General features: G+C 37.8%; 1 protein-coding gene across 1 annotated transcript; it reads left to right on the top strand.

Moving 5' to 3' along the window:
* Window positions 1-7,024: 7,024 nt before the first annotated feature.
* snai1b (snail family zinc finger 1b) lies at window positions 7,025-13,564 on the top strand. Its single transcript, XM_067447378.1, has 3 exons — window positions 7,025-7,213; window positions 8,977-9,405; window positions 13,087-13,564. Exons 1-3 carry the CDS (start codon window positions 7,138-7,140, stop codon window positions 13,266-13,268), a joined length of 687 nt encoding a protein of 228 aa, XP_067303479.1. The 5' UTR covers window positions 7,025-7,137; the 3' UTR covers window positions 13,269-13,564.
* The last annotated feature ends 7,683 nt before the right edge of the window (window positions 13,565-21,247 follow it).

Below are 21,247 nucleotides of genomic sequence, written 5' to 3'. Positions count from 1 at the left end.
GTCTAATAAAACACATCAAATATTAAAGGGTCTTCTGGTTTCTACAAAATAAAATTCGGAAATCTGGGTAACACTGGTATGATGTCATTGACAGGCGACGCACAATTCGCGTCCTAAAATCGCTTATTTCTCTGGAATTAAACATTCTTAGAAACATTTGGGATACTGTACCGGTACACAAGTCAAAATATATAACCATGTTAAAAAGATCCCCATAAAATGTACAGTAAAAAACCGGCAGCTGTGGTTGGCAGAACTTTACCGTAAAAAATACAGAAGTTACGTTTTAGGTTTTACGGGACAGCAATGGTTTATGGTTAAAAACATTTATTTTACAGGTCAAAACTGTATAGTTTAAATGTTTATACATTTTATTTTATTTCACAGTAAAATACCGTTAAATGTACAGCTTTTCGAAGTGAAAAAGAACAGGTCATTGTGTAATTTACAGTGAAAAAAACGTAAATTGACATTCCCAGAATTCCCCACGTGACACTTCGCATTTGATGCATTTTCATTGAATTAACTGTGATTCTTCGTCCACTTATGTACATTGAGGTTTTATTTTACATCTAATGTTGTTAAATTAATGTTTATTGCATTTTTAAAACACCATGTGTGTTACCATGATGGTGTTTAGTGTTTGTGTGTGCACCTTATTTTTTACGGTAAAATTCTGGCAACCACTGCAGCTGCTGGTTTTTTACCGTAACTTTTACGGGGATTTTTTAGAGTGTTGTACACAAGATTACACAAATCAACACAATACAACATGTTGTCATGAAAAATTGAAAGTTCCTTACAACAGACCCAAGGATAAATATGTTTTCGAAGCCTTTGTGTTCAAAGGTTTTGACATGTTCTTAAAGGAAGTAGAAAGGGACTTTATCTCAGAAGAGAACATTCGAGTTGTGTTGTTGTGTTGACTGTGAATGTCTCTGGCTTTGTGAAGATGATCTTTACCCAGAAGACACAGATATAACAAAGTATTATGAAGATTAACATGGTTAAAATTAAAATTGGACTGGAACGCACTATGATTCATATAATTTAAACAAAATATCAAAAAGCTTGATTTGATATCTTGATATGGACAGCTCGCTTGTATTTTGTTGCATTAACACATTCTTGACTCAAGCTGGTTAAACTGTGAGTGTTTGGAGTTTGAGAGGAATGTTACTCCCTCTTTAGATCAAGTGCTCAATGAAGTGTATTTGTTTGTCTTTCTTCTACAAGTTTTTTTTTTTTACAAGTATGTGCTGTAAACTCTCTGTAAATGCCACACTAACATTTTTAAAAGAGTAAAAGCTTCAAACTTCACACGTCTGAGAAAAGCACTTGCTATTCAAATGTTTCCCCCAATTGTATTTGTTTCGTAATTATTCAAGCCAGTGTTTTCTCCGACATCTGTGGTTATTTTCACATACGACGGGCCAGAAACACATGGTGAGCGTCACCCAGCATCAGCCCGGGCCGGTTCATCTGAGGACTCGGGTTTGTTTGCTTTAGAGTCGCTCATGTTTTGATTGAGCTGGAGTCCAGAGGAACAGCAGAGTCTTAACAGACAGGTCATCGAGGTAGACAAGGGTAGTTAAGTAAGATTCCTGGGCTCGTCCGCCAACAGGAGCGCTTCAGCATATGTTTGAGCTTAGCTGTGGAGGGGGTCTGGTCTTCATGCGGGACCTTATCTCTGGGCCATGCTGTGTCAGGCAGGGGATCTGAAGGCACCCCACCGCACCCTTCCTTCCCCCGTCACATGAAGCGATACACTGTAAAAATGTTACCTGGTTGCCTTAATTTTGAGTTTATCAAAATTAAAAATTTAAGTTAATACAATGAACATTTTTGAGAATCAACAACCTTTATTCAAATATTTTTGAAAGATTTTGTAAGCATATTGGGTAATTGCAGAGGTGAATTTACACAGCTCTATTATTTGAGTAAGAGTAAAAGTACTGCTAGTCAAATATTACTCCGTTACAAGCAAAAGTTCTACAAAAAATATTTTTACGTAAGTAAAAGTACAGAAGTGTTTGTTTTTAAAAGTACTTAAGTATCAAAAGTAAATTTCCTTTTTTATGTCAATGTATTGTTTTATTATTATTATTGTTGTATAAATGCACATTTTGCCATCACGGTTTAAGCCAGTCAGTGATGCTTCATCTGACATACTAGCATACGACTAACTTAAACTCATTAAATACTTATAGAAAAGTTACAAAGCTCTTCATAAAGCTGCTGTCACTTTAACACTGAATGCACGGATCCAATACACTGATACACATCTGATTTTCTCCCAACTTTACTCTTCTCTTTCTCCCAGACGTTTACATTTTTTACATTTTATAAGACATGCATCTAAAGTGTATGCCAACTAAACTAATCTTGATTTTTTTTAAACTGAAACATACTTTCAAAGTATGGCTATGGGTGCACACATGTGCCGAGGAACCGTCTTCTTCCATTTTGCTATGAACTGATCAGTGTTCAAAAAAAGTTGGGAAACTTTACATGATCCTACAAGAGAGATTACTGATGGGCTGTCTGCAACAACAGCAACAACACAAACACCTTTTAAAGAAGGAAAAAATCATCCATCGACTTTCGAAACTGCTACAGAAACGATTTTCGACTTCGAGGACCTTGATGGAAATGTAGTGGAGTAAAAAGTACGATATTTGTCTTTTAAATGTAGCGAAGGCAAAGTCAAAGTTTCACGAAACAAATAATACTCCAGTAAAGTACAGATACTCAAAAAGTGTACTTAAGTACAGGACTCGAGTAAATGCACTTACTGTCCACCTCTGGGTAATTATGTGTGTGTGTTATTTGTGATGACGCAGTGAAACATGTTAAATAGTGCTATTTTCATGATTTATCATATTTTTATGTGGTTCAGATACAATAATATTTTGAGTTTCTATTCATTAAACTAATTTCCTTCATTGTATAAACTTAAATTTTTTAATTTCAATAAACTCAAAATTTTAATTTTAACCAGGTTGCTTACTTTTTTAAGTTAAACCAGCACTATATTTTTCTTTTATGCCAAAAAGATATTTAGTGAATTTCCTAGCGTAAATATATATAATATGTATTATTAGTAGTAATATGCATTGGGACAACTTTAAAGTTTTAAAGATTTGATCAAAATTTCGATTTTTTCGCACTCTCAGATTCCAGATTTTCAAACAGTCGTATCTCGGCTCCTATCCTAACAAACATCAACGCAAAGCTCATTTATTCAGTTTGAGATCATTTATAAATCTTAATTTCAAAAACTTGAACCTTATGACTGGTTTTGTGGTCCAGGGTGTGTATGTAAAAAATAAAATATGCTATTTTAAATTAACAATTAATTTAACATTTAAACGTTTATTGTAAAGTATGCTTTTTGGAAATTAGAAGTATGAATTATCTTAAAGTATACACGACTATTCAAAAGTTTGTGTCAATAGGTCAGAAATGTATATTTTATTCAATAAGCACATCAAAAGTGACAATAAAGACATTAATAATGTTACAAAATATATTTATCCTAAATAAATGCAGTTTTTTGGACTTTCTGTTCATCAATGAATCCTGAAAAAAATGGGATGGTTTCCAAAAAACAAAACTAAAACAAAACTCTTCTCAACACTGATAATAATAATAATAATAATGTTTTATTCATCATATGAAGATGATTTCTGAAGGATCACTGAAGACTGGAGGAATGATGCTGAAAATTCAGCTTTGATCACAGGAATAAATTATTATTTTAACAAATATTACAATAGAAAACAGTTATTTTAAATTGCAATAATATTTCACAATATTAGTGTTTTTACTGTATTTTTTATTCAAATAAATGCAGTCTCTGTGAGCATAAGAGGCTTTACCGGCCCCAAACTTCTCAACGGCACTCTATATAATACACTGCTTTTACAGTAAAATATTATAAATGTGCCTATTTATAATTTTGCATAGCTATGTCCGTATTTGTGATAGAGTTTTGTGTAATAGTTGGGTAAAATGTTTTATTTTACGGCTTTAATCTCTAAAATGATAGATACATTCAGCATTTATCCTGTTTATTTTGTGTGAATCAAAACTATGCAAGACATATTTCAGTCATACATGTTTCAAACACACGCATGTCGAAGTGAAGTCAGATCACGTGCACTGTAAAATAATTCAGCTCGGAAAAATTTTCTAGTAACTGATCACATCTAAATTTTTTAGTTGGCCGAATTGAATTTCTGTGAATTTAGGCCACCTGAAAAATTTAGATGCGGTCAGTCACTAGAAAATATGCAATCAGAGACTTTTTTTTTTTTTGTACAGTGTGTGTTGTTGATGAAGTCACATGACTGCGGCGTGTAAATGCTCTTTTCATGCCTGTGAGTGCGAGTCTGTGTCCCCCTGAGCAGCACAAGGGGAACATCTGTTCTCCACGAGGACATTTCTGTGCTTTATACGCTCCCTGTGTCCAGGGCAAAAGATCACGGCGCTCCGGTCACAAAACACAACCTGTGGCTGTTTTCTAATGTGCACTGACAAGCATAAAACACAGCAAATTATGCGAACCCCAGTTGAACACTAAAACCTTTTGTGTGTGAGATGTTTTGGACAAAATTAAAGAGTTAGTGCTAGTGTTGCAGTCAGAAAGTAGTTGCACTTATAGCATATTGATTTTATAAGGTTATTCTGTGATTTAACACCAGAATGTGATCGCCCCTCCGCTACACAATCAAATCTGCTTTGAAGACTCTCCTGTAGGAGTAAGTATTTACTTTGTGACCTCTAAAAAAGTTTGTATATATGTTGGTATTACATGGTGTTGTCATTATCATGTGACCTGCCAGCTTCACTGCCATTCATAAATCTTCTCCCGTGGCCTCATGGGATAGTAAAGTGTCCATCGTATGCACACTTCAGACTCTCACCCTAAGTATAAGTAAGACTTTTTGCCAACTCTTTTACCTTCTTTTGACACATACTGTTTTTAACCTATAGTAGGGGAGTATGGGATTTTAGACACAGCCCAACATTAACCCACTTCTGCTGAATCCAGAACTGCATACTATAGTACTCTTACTACTTTACCACAACTTTCCATTTGCAGGAATAGTAGGCTAATAGTGCGCGGTTTGGGATTCAGTAGTATTTTTTTTTCTGTTCATTAAAAAGATATTTCACCCAAAATAACAATGGCCTTCTAAATCAAATTTAAAACGTTATAAACTGTAATCTGTAACTTCCTCTAACAACACTTGGTTCTCGTGAGAGCTAGAATATTCTCACCGGAGCGTCCTATCCGCTGGAGCGCCGGTCTCTCCGGTGAGATTACACTTTATAACGTTTTAAATATTTTTCTCACATAAACGCTTCAGATGGCCTTTATTAACCCCCCGAGCCGTGTGGAGCAGTTATAAGATGGATGGTTGCACTTTTATGGACTTCAAAAACTACATAACCATTCACTGACATTATAAAGCTTGATTAGTCAGGACATTTTTTAATATAACTCTGATTGTATTCGTCTGGAAGAAGAAAGTCATACACACCTAGACGATGACTTGAGGGTAAGTAAATTATGGGATAATTTTCATTTTTGGGTGAACTATCCCTTTAAGTGTGTTTCATCGTGTAGGCTAAGTGCCTATAAAGTGTTATTTGTAGTATCTGGTATAGGGGACAAACGCCTGCACAGCACGGGCTGTTGTTTATTGTGATGTTTATAAGGGGGAATGTGTGTGAGTATTGTTGGAATGTGTCTGGTGTGTGTGTGTGTGTGTGTGTGTGACGGGTTTTAGGGCAGTGTTGCTCGTTTGACCCGCGTCAGCTTGGCGTCGGCGCGTGAAGAGCCGCTAATGCGCCGCATTCCGAACCGATCGGCGGGCACGCGCACGCGCACAGGTGCAGCTCGGGGTGAAGAGGAGATGGCCGCTTCACACTCTCTCTCAGATTCACATTCACCGACACAATGAACTCGCCAAGCACCCGATGCACATGTTTAGCACCTCATTTCCAGGCCAATGATAGCCGAGCAGGGCATGTGCCCGCGGCCTGAGGAGGATTCAGGGCGGACTCTTTTGTTCAGGAAAGGGGGTTAATTTTCAGCCGCATCCCTGCTGAGCGTCTCTCACGCCCCGCGGAGCCCATGCGGGACACCGGCCTCTGATCCCGGGGATCGGTGAATGACCTGCGACTGTGCTTTGTGTCTAAAGCCGGTGTATTTCACCCTTTAATGGGGTGAGCCGGGCTAGGTGTCACACAAACACACATTCAACATTTAACTAAAATGCTACTTAATGAAAGTTTCATTTTTTCAGAAATGGCAAATCGGTGGAAGTTGTCACGTAAATGTTTTTACAGCTACAAAATAGGCCCATAATTGTTTTACACTTTACATTTTGGGGACACTAAAATGTCGATTAGGCTCTTCAACTAGCCTAAATATCCAAATATAAATAATTTATTAGGTCTTATTTAATTCTATGAACTATAATACTGATCTGCCAACATTGTCGCTCTATGATAAATTAAAATAAGCCGATAACATCACTGTTTTCTCCAGAACGACTGTACAGCCAAATCTAATTTTGTTGCAATATTATCCTGTTTGACACTGAGAAGCTGCTTTAAAACAATCGTCATTGTAAAAGTGCTAAAGCCTATAAATAAAGTTGACTTGGCATTTTTCATTGTGACAACTTACCCCTCATAGTGTTCACAATAAAAAGAAGCCTATCTAATTCAAATGCCACCAACTTAATAGGCCTATGCTACAGAAATGTATCCACCCATGTTGGGCATTATAAAGAAATCTCCTAACTATTTGTATAAGGGCTATCTACTGTTTTACAGCCGCCCATCCGATCAGGAATCTGTGCTATTATCATGTTAAAGTTTTATAAATGTGTGATTGTGCGGTTTCCCGCGGGCACCTGCAGCAGGAGGCGTTGCCCCGTGGGCGTGGCCTGTGCGGTAGCCCCGCCCCTCGCGGCAGCCTCATTTGAAGAAGAGACCCGTGTAGTGTGATGGCAGTAGAGTTTAAGAAGCTCGCTGAGCGCTAACATCTCTGGACCTCTGAAGCAGACTCTCTGTCTAGCGTTGCTGCAAAACTTGAAGTTGGGAGGAGATCTTTACAAAATGCCACGTTCATTTCTTGTCAAGAAGTATTTCTCCAACAAGAAGCCAAACTACAGCGAGCTGGAGAGTCAGACTGGTGAGTGTGCCTTTAAAAGCTGCTTGTTTATGTTTACTGTATATGAAACCGATATGAAATAGCAGTATATGAATTGAGCCACTCAAAGTTGTAAAGACATTCTGCTCTTTAAACTAACACCTTTATTTATTTATTTGTATTTTTCTAGCATTTTATTCTTATATATTAAATAGTTATGTTGTTACTTTCAGTTATTTGGTTTTTCCACTATATTATTTTTTCATAAACTGCAGGATGTAGTTTAACTAACTGCTAAATTTCACAGTTTAGTCCGATTAATGCAGATTTATTATCAATGTTGGAAACAGTTTTGCTGCTTTATATATATATATATATATATAAAGCAGCTAAACTGTTTCCAACATTGATAATAAATCTGCATTAATATATATATTTATAAAATAATAATTTTTTTGGAAACTGATATTTTTCTCAGGATTCATTGATGAATAAAAAGTAAACAAAGGAACAGCATTTATTTAAAATAGAAATATTTTCATCAATAAAATCTTTACTACTACTTTTTAAATCAATTTAACACTTTCATGCTGAATAAATCAATTTATTAAAAATAAAAATACTGATCCCAAACTTTTGAAGAGTAGTGTATATTGCTACAAAACATTTCTATTTAAAAAAAAAAAAAAAAAAAAACTTGTTCATCAAAGAATCCTTGAAAAAAGTAACTTTCCAAAATTGATGATTAATCCTCATATGAGAATAATTTCTGAAGGATCATATGACAATGAAGACTGGAGTAATGATGATAAATTCAGCTTTGATCACAGAAATAAATTATATTTTAAAGTATATTAAAATAGAAAACCCTTTTTTATTTGTAATAATATTTCACAATATTACTGTTTCTTCTGTATTTTTGATCAAACAAATGCAGCCGTGGTGAGCCTAAAATACTTCTTTTGAAATTAGCAATGTTTCCCAAGTCACCTGAGAGTTTGTGGGAGGAACACGTTCAAATTTAAGTTATTCTCTGATAAGATTTGATATGAATGATGAGCTGTCATGATACAGGCAAGAACTAATGACAAAAAGTATATATATTTTAAAATTTGAAGTAGATATTTGGTTGTCTGGCTATCATTGGCTTGAACACTGGTCTGGGGAGTCTGCTCTGTATTTTCTTCTGCACAAGAGGCGTGATCAACGGGCATTATTCAAATGACTCTGTACGCAATTGGATAGTCCTTTAACCAATCAGAGCACAAGAGGCGTGATCAACGGGCATTATTCAAATGACTCTGTACGCAATTGGATAGTCCTTTAACCAATCAGAGCACAAGAGGCGTGATCAACGGGCATTATTCAAATGACTCTGTACGCAATTGGATAGTCCTTTAACCAATCAGAGCACAAGAGGCGTGATCAACGGGCATTATTCAAATGACTCTGTACGCAATTGGATAGTCCTTTAACCAATCAGAGCACAAGAGGCGTGATCAATGGGCAACGACCCATCACTTCTCTATCCGTCATCGTGTTAAACTCGCCAATAGAGCACCAGGTGATAAGCCAGTCTGTGATTGGTTCCCGCAAAAGTGTGACAGAAGCAGTAGATATAAATATACAGGTTTCCAGACACCAGTAGCCGGGCGAAATCAAATCACCAGCAGATCAGGCTGGGTTTACCCCGACTAGATATTTGGTAGATGCTTAAAGTGTGCTCTTGATAAACTGGAGAATATAAAAACACAAAACTACTCTCCCATGAAACCTAACAAACGGGCACCTTTTGTCTCCCACAGACAACCGCTATGCTGTCGTCCCTCTGCATGACTTCCACACCAAGCAAGGCGCTCCTGTGGTGCCCATGCTGGTGTGGGCCTCCAGTGCCGTACCCCTCCCCTTCCCTCCGGCTTCCCCCAGCACGGCCTCTCCTCCCGGGCCTCTGGACCTGAGCTCTCAGTCCAGCTCCGGCTCCAGCTCCGGAGAGGAGGACGACGGCCGCACGTCCGACCCACCCAGCCCTGACCCCGCGGGCCGCTTTCCAGGAGCCAGCTCCGCCTCCTCCACCGCCTCCGCTTTTCACTGCAAGCACTGTCCCAAAGAGTACAACAGCCTGGGGGCGCTGAAGATGCACATCCGCTCACACACACTCCCCTGTGTGTGCGGCACGTGTGGGAAGGCCTTCTCCAGACCCTGGCTGCTGCGAGGACACATTCGGACACACACCGGTGAGTCAGCGAGAAACTGAAGGGGTTAGTGCCAAAAGATTTGACCAGGTATTAAACTCGTGTAGGGGAGAGCGGGACACAACCTAACGTCTCAGTTTGTGTAAATCGTCTTGGGGTTTAGAGTATTTATTTTTTTCCCACATTAATTGCACACGTTTATTACAATTATGCGGTTTTGTTTCATTAATACAGTGCATACTTTTTTCTTGATTTGCCCCGAAAGAATGGAAGTGACATGTGACAACATGCCCCATAGGTGGGGTACATTGTAACATGAGCAAATGACAGCTTAAAGCTACACTGTGTAACTTTTTTTAGTTTATTCTTAGCTAAAAACACTTAGTTCTTTCAAAAATATATGTGCTCATTAATGTATATTTACTTCTTTCAAGTAATAAAGTATTCTCGTAAGTTTATAATATGCCATTGAAAATACATACAGGTGAGGGGTTCGAATGCCGGTCGCCATGCTGCTCCTCCATCTTGAAAGTACATTAGCCAAAGAGGGACATTCCCATAAATTCAAGCTTCGCCTTTGGCGTTTTAACACTCGATGGCACCGTGTCGAATGTGAAGAGGGCCGTGTTAATCTTGGACTAAATCAGCCACCGTAGGAGTTAAAACGAAATCAGAATTGAGAGGAACAGAAACTATTATTCACTGGATGGTCAAATACCTTTACACCGCTAGATGGGGGAAAATATCACACAGTGGAGCTTTAAAATGTTATCTGATATAATCATTTTTTTATCATTAAAAACACATTTTTGATTTGGACAACAAACACAGCTAATACAGCTATACAGCATAGTTAAAAACAGAATAATAATGACTCGTTTCTGAACATTGACTCTCAGTCTTATTTACCCTTTTCTCATGGTTTCTCAAAAGAATGAATAAAAGTATAGAATATAATAGTGTAGTTATAACAGGGGCTCATTGTAACGCACCCCATCTGCATGACTGAGATTTAAACCGCGGCTCGCGTCTTCTGCTGTTAGATACATAGAAATTCATTAAAATAGTGGTAAAATATGCATGGTAAAAAAGAATACCATGTGTATGAATTAAAAATTAAAAACAAGGATAGTTAAAACAGTTGACCTATCAACAATAATGGTCTAAAATAAAACATCCTTCAGTTTATACATCTACCAACTTCATTAGAACACCTCTCCTTCATTTCTTTCTCAAACACGTTCATAACATCCATTTCAATCACAATTTAATTAATTTAACGAATGCTCAAATGTCCTCAACAAGCCCGAAACTGTGCAGATAGAGAATAGGCGTGCCGTAGGGCGTGGTATGGTTAGACGCCATATTGAATTGAAACTGTGAGGGATTTTTAAAGTGGCAGGCAATGAGAACGGTCCGAGATCGTGACATTTTCACAGCTCGCTTCTTTTAAAACTCATTCATGGGGTTTTTGTCTGATGAGAGACATGCGTCGGCTGAACAGTCGCTTTGTTGTTAAAGGGATAGTCCACCCAAAAAATTTAAATTCTCTCATTTACTCTTCCTCAAGTTGCTCCAAACATGTATAACTGTCTTTATTCTGCTGAACACAACATTTGGAAAAATGTTTGTAACCAAGCAGACCTCCCCCTCCACCCCCCAACTATAGTAGTTAATGCCGGCGGGATCAAACTTCTTACAAATATCTTCCTTTGTGTTCAGCAGAACACAGACATTTATACATGTTTGGAACATCTTGAGGGAGAGTACATGACAAGTAAAAGTTTTGGGTAATTTCATTTTTTTTTAAATCCCTTTAAACAACAGTGTAATCCATTGAGATATCATTCTGTCCCTCACAGCCTCGTTCTTATTCCTGTCTAAAAATAAATATGCCCCTACCCTGACTTAAGTCTTCTACTTTTCTAAGCAACTGGATTTCCATCTGACAGAGAATGAAAGTGGTGTAAAAATCCCAAAGTGTCATATCTAGAGATAAGAATTTCATAGAAACTTGGGGGATTGGGGTCTTTTAGCCATGGTATATTCAGGGGAAAGACACTATATCAGGACAACAAATGAAGAATCGTTCCCTCGTTTTAGGTACACCATGACCTTAACTAAAATAAAAGAATGAATTAGTGCAGAATGACCATGATTTAAGGAAAACAAGAAATGAATTCTTCGTACTTTAGTTAAAAACTGAAAGTTTCTTTTAGGCTGTCTTTCATCTCACAGCATGGTCATTTGCACTTTAAACTTGGTAACTTTGATACGCAATTATCTTCAAAGCTTTGGAGGTCTATAATACCTGAAGGAAGACTTTGGTTTGCTTTCCCATTATTGCCAACTACATTTGCCTTTGCTAACTAGTAAAACCTTGACGGCCTGCATAAAGTACTCCCAAATAGTAGAATCTAGAGACAGGAGTATCATACAAATTTTAAGGTGGACTTTTTATAGGCACAATGGCTCAAGTTTTGCAGAATTCACCTTGCAGAATCTAGTGTGAATTACATTTCGAGGTAAACTGTAAAGGTTAAAATCACTGTCGGGGGAAAGTAATGCATTACAATATTGCGTTACTTCCTAAAAATGTAACTAATTACGTTACTTTTTATGAAAAGTAAAAGTAACTTTTACTTTTGCGTTATGTTTTCTCATCTGGGCTGGGTTTGCATGTTTGTTTTTTTAAGAACCAAAAAAGTTATATATTTTTCAAATGTAAAGACCCTTTCACACCATAAGTGAATTAAATAAGCTTCAGACTGAAGGAAATTAAGAATCAACCCTGTAAAGTAGAGCACAACTCTACTTTACAGGTTTGATTCTTAATTTCAAGAAAGTCCAGACCTCTTAAAAATAAAAAAAATAAAAATAAAACACACATCTGAAGTAGTTTTTGCTTTTTGCTATGGGTGAATTCGATCATTTAAGGTCAGCAGCATCAGTTAATAAAGTGAGAATAAATGCATAAAGAATATTTGTGTTATTTAAGATATTTAATTAGTGCAGGTTTGTAAGTTTGCATTTCAGTTTGTATTCATTTTGAGGAATATGAATCTGTTTTTTGTGCGAGTGAGATGAGTAAATGCATCTTCTACATTAATCATGTTCACACACAGATGCCAGTCAATAAATTGAAAATTAAAGTAACTTGTGTTACTTATTTGAAAAAGTAACGGATTACTTTACTAGTTACAGGGAAAATGTAATCTGATTACATAACTTGCATTACTTGTAATGCAGTACCCCAACACTGGCTCTTTGTTAACGCAATCTACACTGTAAAAAATATTGTTGGTTTAACTTTAAATAGTAAGGAACCTGGTTGCCTTAATTTTGAGTTTATTGAAATTAAAAATTTGAGTTGATACAATGAAGGACATTGGTTTAAAAAATAGAAACTCGAAATATTATTGTATCTAAACCACATACAATCTTTTTATAAATCATGAAAATAGCACAATTTGTCATGTTTCACTGCGGCATCACAAATAAAACACACAATTACCCAATGTGCTTACAAAATCTTTCAATAATATTTGAATAACGGTAAATGATTCTCAAAAATGGTTATTGTATTAAATCTATTTTTTTTTATTGCAATGAACACAAAATTTTAGCGCAACCAGGTAACTTATTTTTTTAAATGATTTTTTTACAGTGTACACATAATGTCATTCTGTGTGTATACTAAAAGTTCTTTATCTCTTCTTTCAGGCGAACGTCCCTTCTCATGCACCCACTGTAACCGTGCGTTTGCGGACCGCTCGAACCTGCGGGCGCACCTGCAGACCCACTCCGAGGTGAAGAAGTACCAGTGTGGGGCGTGCTCGCGCACCTTCAGCCGCATGTCCCTCCTGCACAAGCACAGCCTCTCCGGCTGCTGTCCGTCCGCATAGAGGAGGACACCGCTGGCCCCACCGAACAACCACAAGCCAATGATTGGACTCAGAGAGAGTGTACGGAAGCACACAGTGCCTTACCTTTTATTCCACAAACCAAAAGAAGAGATGTTATTTTTCTATCCGTGTTAGTCCCACAGTGAGGGTCTGTTAGGCCGCATTTACACTGCAGGGTTCAAGTGACCCAACTCCGATTTTTTCCTCTCATGTGGCACAGATCGGATATGACATGTGAACGTGTTCGCAGTAAAAAAACGCATGTATTGCGATATCCTCAGATCGGATTCAGGCCTCACTCAATCTGATATGAATAGGATACGTGCAATTTTAGTGAAATCGGATATTCCCCAGTAAATGCGAGTCGAACGTCACTGAAAAATGGACGAATGACGTCAACTGAAGTGGACACGAACTGTGATCAAGGGCTCTCCTCTTTTTCTCCGCCTTACGAGAGAAATGTTTTACTGACATTATATAAAGATGTGTGGAAAAGTGCGGAAAGTAAAACATTGTAGAATCATTTTGTCTGTGTCCATTGCATATCGCAGCGTTTTACTGCCTTTTCCGGTTAAGATCGTCTTGGGCTGTTTCGCCAGGGTACAGTGTAAATGCAAATATCGGATACGGGTCGCTTTTAAAACATGATGTAAGCGGGTCGTCCAAAAAATCGGATATAGTCACCAAATCGGAGCTGTGCATCAAGACCTGCAGTGTTAATGCAGCCTGATACATAGACTGCAGATTTTTTCCGTGTGAAGGCGGCCCATGAACCTGCTCTCGGTGGATTCCCAAAATGCACCTCGGTGCCGGCTGGTCCGGGACTGTGAGGGGGCAGCTGCTATAAAACGTGTGTGTGAGAGGTCATCTCTCACCAAGATCTCGCAGGGATGTATTGAGACAGCTGTCGGCCTGTCGACAAATGCATTGGCTCTCCGTTTCTCTAGACCGATGCCTGAAATGCACCAAAGACCTGCTTTGGTAAGAAGTTCAATTAGGCTGTGGAATTTGTCTCTGTAATTCGAGCTTCGAGGTATTACGTCATTCACCATCTCCTGGATTTGCAGACTCCTGAATGTTTTTATAATCTTAAGGACTGAACAGGCTGTCAAAAACACAAGTAGAAGAATCTCAGTTGGTTTTTGATGCTGTTTATGCAAACAAAGTTTACTCGTCTGAACTGAAGGGAATGTGCCGTCTCGCGTTTGAGAGAGGTCTTCTTCAAACATATCCAAAGCCACAATGATATATGAAGCTGCCTTTCTACATATTGTTCAAATGTTGGATGTATAACACAAACCACATGCTATGCAATCTTTTTTGAGCAAAGATGTTTTAGTGTATTTCCACTTGCTATTTTTTTCAAAATAAAGTAATTTATGCTCTTTGTTTAGCAGAAAAGTGTCTACTTTGTGTATTTATAAAGGTGGATGTGTTAAAGGAACAGTTCATTCATAAACAAATTACTCATTTACACATGTCACTCCAAAACAAAACTTTATATCTTCCATGAAATACAAAACAAAATGTTTAGCATAATGCTCTACTACATAGAGTTACAGAAGCAAGCAGTATAAAAGAAGTCCAACAATTGGTTTACTGAAAATACTAAAGCACATTACACCAGGTTTGACATTAAATGTTCTTTATTGCCCTTTTTTAATTGAATACAAGCTAGCAGAATTTTTGAAGAATGTAGAAAAAGTAGCTGGGGTGAACTATTTCTTCAGTGCATTTACATCCAAAGGTCTCTGAATAGATATGCTGCAATAAATATTTAGCGTCTGCGTCTAGACGCAGTGAGATATTTTGAGTGATGGTCAGAACACCTGCACACACTTTCTGCTTAGCCTAACGCTAATACAACACTAACCCAGTTTAGCTGACACATGGCCAACAAATGTTCAGGTCTGAGACGCACTGCAGGTGGAAAAAGACCGAAAGGGAGGCAGAAGACTTAGAGGAGCACCAGAGAGACGAGAAAGAGAAATGGGCCAGTCTGCACCATTAAGACCAGTGGATCCAGCTCTGAGCTCCAGAGCCTCAATCTGTCAAATAGATATAGATATGCCTCCCCGAGGGGAAATTTAATAAATGTGGGAAATGCCAACAATCTGTGCTCTGAATGTGGCCAGGGTTTTGAGGTTTTCAGTTTTGTAGACTGCCTCCACAACTCACCCTTTTCCCAAGCAGTCTGAATCCACAAAGCCCCAGTGACCTGCGCTGACGCCAACCAGTCTTGCTGGAGTAACGATGCACTTCCTTTGCTGATTTGGAGGCTCAAAGCTGTGGGATTTTGGTGGGGGAAACTAGTTGTAGGGGGGCAGGGTTAAAGAAATATCCCAGGCTGAAAGCAACTCAAGCTCCGTCAAAGGTATCTGCGGCCAGTGTTGGGTGTAACTAGTTACTAAAAATGTTTTCTGTATATAAATTACAGTTACTTTTGATGTAAGTAACTAAATACTGTAAATTACTGTAGATACAGTAACTAAATACTGTAAATTACTGTAGATACAGTAACTAGATACTGTAAATTACTGTAGATACAGTAACTAAATACTGCAAATTACTGTAGATACAGTAACTAAATACTGTAAATTACTGTAAACATAGTAACTAAATACTGTGTATAAATTGTTGAACAATTATAGATAATATAATAGTGGAATTAACATCACATTTTTTAAAATAACTTGATAATGCATGTTTTTAAGTATCCTTCGCACATTTGTAATATTTTGGTCAGTTAATAAGAATAATTGATGTAGTTTTAATATTTATTTGAATTCATTAAAAGAGCCGTTTCACGTCTATCCTTGAATCATTAACCAGTCGAGGTTGATATAGGATTTAGAAAGTAATTAGTAATAAGTAATGAAATACTTTTAGGAGAAAGTAATTTCTACAGTAATCTAATGACACTAATGAAGATAACAATGAAGTAACTATTGATTCATTACTTTTTTAGCGTAATGTACCCAACACTGTCTGCGGCATACTAATAACATCTGTGACCAATACAAACGGTGTGCTCATTGAGTCTGGAGCTCTGCAAGTGATAAAAAAATAAATCCCCATTATATTGGGGCCATGAATGAACAATTATAAATTTGAATAATTTAAAGGAACTGTATGTAAGACTGTGTATGTAGATTTCCTGTAGCTCAACCAGTAGAGCGTGGCGCAGTAGCAACGTCAAGGTCATGGGTTCGATTCCCAGGGAAAGCAAGAACTGACAATAATGTAAAAATGTGTACATTGATTGTAATATAAGTCGCTTTGGATAAAAGCGTCTGCCAAATGCATAAATGTAAATGTAAAATGTAAGAAATGTATTTCAATGAATCATAAAATGGCCCTGATATGTCACTAGAGATTAAGAAATCATTTTAATGTCAAACACTTCTATCACTGACGACAGTAGTCTGGCCAGGATATTGTCATGTAAAAGTTGTTGTTGCAGCTCAACTGATGTTGATGATGTCATGTTGTGTTTTGGCCTGAAGCTCCGCCCTCCAGCTATCGACCAATCACAAAGTCAGTAGTTTCGGGTTGCCAGATCGGCTGTAGTAACCTCAGCTGCAGATCTACAAACGTTCCTGCTGATCCTGCAGCCAATCTGGCAACCTCGAGTCAGGGGGAGGGGAAGAGGGATACACCGCTCTACTGTCATTTGAAAGTGATTGCAGTACCAGTTTTGGCAACAATCTTACATACACTTCCTTTAAGCTTTGCATGATATGTGCAAGGATAAACGAAAGGAGGTCTATAATACCTGGAGAAAGCATTCAGTTAGCATTCCTGTTCCTGTCAATGGCAGTTTTTCATCTGGTACATCTAACAGCGGTTGCTAACTGCTAATGCTAACTAGTTAAACCGTCGGCATAAAGACTGCTTACATGCGGTAAACTTCACCAAAATGAATAATACAACAAGTTACTGACAACAAGTTATGTTCATTCAGGAAATGTAAGAATGTAGACAACTTTAGACACTGAAACAGCATCTATTTACTGAATAATTAGTTCAAGTGAATTAGCAGTGTTACTGGTAACTAAAACTTTTAAAGCTCCACTGTGTGATATTTTCCCCCATCTAGCGGTGTAAAGGTAAATGACCATCCGGTGAATAATAGTTTCTGTTTCTCTCAATTCGGATTTCGTTTGAACTCCTATGGTGGCCGATTTAGTCCAAGATTAACATGGCAACACATGTGTCGATTCACATTCGACACGGTGCCATCGAGTGTTAAAACGCCAAAGGCGAAGCTTGAATTTATGGGAATGTCCCTCTTTGGCTAATGTACTTTCAAGATGGAGGAGCAACATGGCGACCGGCATTCGAACACCTCACCCGTATGTGTTTTCAATGGTATATTATAAACTTACGAGAATACTTTATTACTTGAAAGAAGTAAATATACATTAATGAGCACATGTATTTTTTGAAAGAACTAAGTGTTTTTAGCTAAGAATAAACTAAAAAAAGTTACACAGTGTAGCTTTAAAAATCATTTTTGGTCATTAAAATAAAGCTGAAATAAAATAAATATTAAAATAAATATTAAAATTAGAAATGTTGCCTTACTTTTAATGATTAGTTAACATTGACAGCTGTAATAGTAAAACCGTGCTAAATGTTTTCAAGATAGTTAAACATCTAATACCTATTTCATATGCAAAGATGTTCCTCAGCAGCCACGCCCCTTCAAACAGCGTTCAAATCAAGGTAGGAAAATGCTTTTTTAGTACATTGCCATTTTAGTACAGTGAACTCATTGTCATGTTCAAGAAACCAATTTGAAATGATTCAAGCTTTGTGACATGGTGCATTATCCTGCTGGAAGTAGCCATCAGAGGATGGGTACATGGTGGTCATAAAGGGATGGGCATGGTCAGAAACAATGCTCAGGTAGGTTGTGGCATTTAAACAATGCCCAATTGGCACTAAGGGGCCTAAAGTGTGCCAAGAAAACATCCCCCACACCATTACACCACCACCACCAGCCTGCACAGTGGTAACAAGGCATGATGGATCCATGTTCTCATTCTGTTTACGCCAAACTCTGACTCCACCATCTGAATGTCTCAACAGAAATCGAGACTCATCAGACCAGGCAACATTTTTTCAGTCTTCAACTGTCCAATTTTGGTGAGCTTGTGCAAATTGTAGCCTCTTTTTCCTATTTGTAGTGGAGATGAGTGGGACCCGGTGGGGTCTTCTGCTGTTGTAGCCCATCCGCCACAAGGTTGTGTGTGTTGTGGCTTCACAAATGCTTTGCTGCATACCTCGGTTGTAATGAGTGGTTATTTCAGTCAAAGTTGCTCTTCTATCAGCTTGAATCAGTCGGCCCATTCTCCTCTGACCTGTCGCATCAACAAGGAATTTCGCCCACAGGACTGACGCATACTGGATGTTTTTCCCTTTTCACACCATTCTTTGTAAACCCTAGAAATGGTTGTGTGTGAAAATCCCAGTAACTGAGCAGATTGTGAAATACTCAGACCGGCCCGTCTGGCACTAACAACCATGCCACGCCTTTAAAATTGCTTAAGTCACCTTTCTTTCCCATTCTGACATTCAGTTTGGAGTTCAGGAGATTGTCTTGACCAGGACCACACCCATCAATGCATTGAAGCAACTGCCATGTGATTGGTTGATTAGATAATTGCATTAATAAGAAATCAAACAGGTGTTCCTAATAATCTTGGTGAGTGTATATATACAATGAAACATAAAAACTGATAAAAATGTAATAAACACTTAAATACTAAATACTAAAATAACACTGCTGTAATATGTAGAAGTTCTTTTTTTTTAAATACTGTTGGGTGAGTTGGGTGTTTAAGGTAGGGTCATTTAAACAGCAAATGTGTGTATGTTTGGGTGTATGTGGGCTGATATGGTCAGATATGACTGGTGTTCAGTAGACGAGAGTCATGTGGGATTTTGGGTTTGATGTGGTTGGCCTGAACTGGAGACATAGAGTCAGACATAGTAGACGCGGAGGAATGAAACACGGGGTCATGTTCACAGAGAGATGACAACTGTGTGTGGGCGGCTGGATGGATGACACTGGGTGATGTCATTGTCTTTCAACCCTCGCCTCGAAGCGCCACAGATCTGCAAGAATTCCCCGTAAAGCCCAAAAAAAGGTCCTTGCACCCCCTTGTACCTGTGAGGGTGTGAGATAATATGTCTGTAGTGGACGGCGGTGCGATGCGGTATGAGTTGCCCTGTCGTCAGTCCTCTCCGCCTGTTTGCCCTGCCGGAATAAAACATTTCTGAGGGCCTTTCAGCTGCATATGTCTGTCAGTAATAAGCAGTGTTGGGTGAAACTCATTACAAGTAACCTGAGTTATGTAATCAGATTACTTTTTCAAGTAACTAGTAAAGTAATGCATTACTTTTAAAATTTACAACAAAATATCTGAGTTACTTTTTCAAATAAGTAACGCAAGTTACTTTGTTTTCCCATTTATTGACTGACATCTCTCTTGTCCCAATATTGTGATATCCCAAAATCGTAAGTGTGGAGTCGGTGTGTGTAAACGATGGTTATTGTAATTCTAGGCTAAACGCATGTGTCCATTTACTAATCTCATTTGCACCAAAAAAAAGATTCAGTATTCCTCAGAATTAAAGGGATAGTTCACCCAAAAATGAGAATGTGGTTTATCTGCTTACCGCCAGGGCATCCAACATGTATGTGTGTTTGTTTCTTCAGAAGAACACAAATGAAGATTTTTAACTCCAACCGTTGCCGTATAATGCATTTCAATGGAGTGTGTTATTATACGAGAACCACTATGAGAGTAAAAACCGCACAGACATACGAATCCATATTAAACCCTGTGGCTCGTGGCGACATGTTGATGTTTTAAGACACAAAATGATCGGGTTCTGCGAAAAACTGAACAGTATTTGTAATTTTTTTTACCTCATAGCACACAAATTTAATATAGTGTTCCCATCCATCGTACACTTCCGTCGAAGAAGGCCAAAACCCAGCGCGATCATAGAAATGTGTACATAGATGCCTCATTCAACAGATCCAGGCATGCACTAATGAGCCATCTATGATGCTTCTGACCTTAATGTTAAATAAATAAAATATTTGTATGCTTTCAATCTCACTTTATTGACCAATGTACTTGCTGATGACCTTTAATGATTCAGTTAAACCATGCGCAAAAAATACTTTAGAATTTATTTTTATTTTTGCCCAGCTAACGCAAAGTAATGTAACGCAATACTTTTCTTAAATAGTAACTAAGTAACACAATTAGTTACTCATTAAGGGAGTAACGCAATATTGTAATGCATTACTTTTCAAAGTAACTTTCCCCAGCACGGGTTATAAGACATGAAGACTACATTTGTCAATGGACATATTTGTGTATACAGTATCGGCTATTTAACCAGAGTACATTTTTTAATCATGTGAAAGCCACAAGTTACCAATTGGTCTAACTTCACCAGTTTCTTAGAGAAATCATGCCATATAGAAAAATCCCTTTTTTATTCTATTGTTTACCTAGATTAACCTCACTTTTGCCTTTCACCTCATCTTTCGTTCCCCCCTTCTCTCGCTCTGGGCTGTAGGAGCCCGTCGGACGCAGGAAATGACTTGTCAGTCATATATAAACACTGGCCTTTTTGCAGCACTGATAAAAAACATCTGAAGCATCTGGGTAGAGAAACACCAGCGCACTAGAAAGGGAGCTGAAAATGACAGGAATAGTCAAAATAGGGCAAAAATAAAAGTTTCTTCATCATACTCACCCACAAATCTGACTGACTTTCCCTGAGACAGAAATGGAGATTAGATCTAATGAAAACGGATGGAGCTGTCAAAGTCCAAGAAGCACCATAAAAGTATTATTAAGTGATCCATATGGTTCATGTTTGATTTGACATGAATGATAAGCAGTCATGATACAGGCAAAACTAATGACAATATTTAATATTTTTGACAT

This window comes from Pseudorasbora parva, chromosome 6 (assembly GCF_024679245.1).
Source record: "Pseudorasbora parva isolate DD20220531a chromosome 6, ASM2467924v1, whole genome shotgun sequence".
In the NCBI taxonomy this organism is placed as follows: domain Eukaryota; kingdom Metazoa; phylum Chordata; class Actinopteri; order Cypriniformes; family Gobionidae; genus Pseudorasbora; species Pseudorasbora parva.
The sequence above is the reverse complement of the archived record's forward strand: the minus strand, read 5'-3'. Positions and strand labels throughout refer to the sequence as shown.